This window comes from Propithecus coquereli, unplaced genomic scaffold, assembly GCF_000956105.1.
Source record: "Propithecus coquereli isolate 6110/MARCELLA unplaced genomic scaffold, Pcoq_1.0 Scaffold35, whole genome shotgun sequence".
Lineage (NCBI taxonomy): Eukaryota > Metazoa > Chordata > Mammalia > Primates > Indriidae > Propithecus > Propithecus coquereli.
Window position 1 is genome coordinate 5,282,953 of NW_012149174.1, and position 2,518 is coordinate 5,285,470.

Sequence of the window (2,518 nt, forward strand, 5' to 3'; positions counted from 1 at the left end):
GCTGGGACCCTTCTAATCCTCCCATCTCCTTTTCCCTTCAAGCACTCGTGTGACTGTGGCCACAAATGATCTCCCAACCCACATTCATTTGTTATCAGCTGGCAGGAAAGAAAAAGGACAACAGGTAGCACCATGTGGGAGAAAGCCTGGGTTGACAGCCATGGGGTGATGATGTCTCTGTCCAGGCACTACTAATCACCAATCAACTGAAGCCTCCTCCTTAGGCAAGTGGCACTTTTGAAAGATATTGATTCTGTAGGGTTTCTGTGTGTGGCATCAAAACTGTAGTATAAAAATTAAATATAATTCACAGCTAGCGTAGGATAACAGGAGAACATCTAATTTAGATTGCTCTCTAAGACTCTTTTTCCCAAATACCCATTTATCATCTACAATATGAACCTAACTAATGTTTCAGAAACAATTTGCATTTGCATTTCCTCCCCATCAATCCAAATCTTCTCTGACTTTATTGTACCTGTATGAACTCGGTAATGGCTCTTTAGTTGTCTTTTCTGGCTGAAATATTTTCCACACTGATCACAGGTGAAAGACTTCTGTCCTGCCAAAAAAAACCAAAACACTAAAACATGCAAAAACCTATAAAGACCTAGAGTGCTCGCTAATAAGGTAAATACCATAGTGGGCCCAGGTCCCCATTTTCTACAAATGATACAAATGACTTGTCTACAAACCCAAAAGCCTTCACAATCTACTGTAGAAACATAAATGTGCAAAGGTATATAAGGCAATAGGGAGTGGTGGAGATTGGGGTAGAACTGGAGAATTTAAGTTTCCCCCAAAGGCACTCAAAGTAAAATAATTAATAAAACATATTTGTACAGTGAACTCCCAGAAGCCAGATTATAGGCTCTAGCTTAAGGACCAGTGCTGTGCAGAACTCTGAACTAGACTCTGACAGATGTATAATTCTGTCTTTCAATGACACCACGTGGGAAATGATATCAGGCTGAGAAAACACCATTTAGATTTTGGTAATGTCCACCCTGGGTTATGGGAATCTTCTGGCAGTTGGCCCTCTGGTGCAAAGCCGGCTACCTGAGTGCAGACTCATGTGCTCCAGCAGCGAATGCTTGGTGGTGAGAGCCTTGCTGCACACGGTACAGGTGTATGGTCGCTCCCCCGTGTGCATCCTGGTGTGGACCTGGAGGGAGTGCTTCTGGGCAAAGCCTTTTCCACACTCATTACATTTGAAAGGTCGCTCTCCTGAAATAAGATCCCCAGAAGCACGGTGTAAGCAAGAATCCGCACATCTTTCTGTTCCCTCCTAAATTAAGAATAAAGGGATATCTCTTAAAAGGCACACATCCAAAAGGCCAATGAACATATGAGACAACATCAGCAATAAAATTTTGAAACCTGGAACAGATGGATCCAAAGCCAACAGTGAGTAGCACTGACACAACCTAATTTTTAAGACAGGGCCTCCAAAAGGCTCAGGAATGGGTGGCACCTGCTATCTCTGGAAAGAGGGGTGAGGGAAGATAAATGACAGTCTGTTTCAAAGGTGGCTAGACCCCAGATCCAGTCTCCCATTCTACACAGCCAGGAAACTGGCCCTTTCCCTAGCAGAAGATGGACAATATTCTCTGAAGACAGTAAAACAAAGGGTCTCTGGATTAGGGGTTGCCAGGCACAGCTGAGCAGGATCGCCACAGGGAGAGTATATCAACATTTACATCTGGGTTGATGAGATTCCCCCCAGCCTGCTTCCCCCTCTAGCTCTATAGCGTGGCAGTCAGGCCCATCACCTTCAGGAGGGACAGTAAAGGTCTTCTACTGAAAGGCCTGAGGTAAGAGAGCAAAGATGCTGAAGCCAGCCACCAGCAAGGAGGTGGGGTCCGGCCACACCACCTCCAGCAAGGCCACTATTTACAGGCTCTCTCCACACATGCAGTGTGCTGGGAGCTTTTAGCAACTCACTCATGATTAAATGTGATTTTATTTTTATTTTATTTCAAGCATTCAAGAAAACCCCTTAGTAGCAGAGACAGATACCAAAACAAACAAGAAAAAAAAACAACTTGCCCAGGATGAAGAAAATGGTAAAATCTAACAAATATGTAAAAGTTATCATTAACATGCTCAAAGGTAAGATACTACACTGTGAAAAAAAGAGCTCCTAGAAGTGAAAAAAAGAAGTGGAAATAGAAATCCTATAAGGGCTGAAAGATAAAGTAGCAATCTCCCAGAAAGTAGAGCAAAAAATGCTGGAAAAAATGAGAGAAAAGGAAGTTAGAGGATGAGTCCAGGAGGTTCAACATCCAAAATTTCTGGAACTGAAAGATAGTTTCCAAACTGCAGATCTACCTGGTATCTACCCAAATGGAAAAAAAACAGATTTACACTAAAGTGACTGCAAAACTTCAGAATATACATGCTCCTTGACATATGATTGGGCAACGACTTGATAAACTCATCATAAGTTGAAAATACTGTAAATAAAAACATGCACCTAATGTACTTGCAGCACTGACCAGGTGTGTTTACCCTTGAC

General features: G+C 42.7%; 1 protein-coding gene across 1 annotated transcript in view; it reads right to left on the minus strand.

Moving 5' to 3' along the window:
* The window catches only part of ZBTB24 (zinc finger and BTB domain containing 24), a 27,474-nt gene that overhangs the window by 6,287 nt on the left and 18,669 nt on the right, over positions 1-2,518 (minus strand). The window contains exons 3-4 of the mRNA XM_012651131.1: positions 1,060-1,227; positions 479-562 (exon numbers count right to left, since the gene is read on the minus strand). Coding sequence (XP_012506585.1) covers positions 479-562; positions 1,060-1,227 — 252 coding nt within the window. The remainder of the gene's footprint in view (positions 1-478; positions 563-1,059; positions 1,228-2,518) is intronic.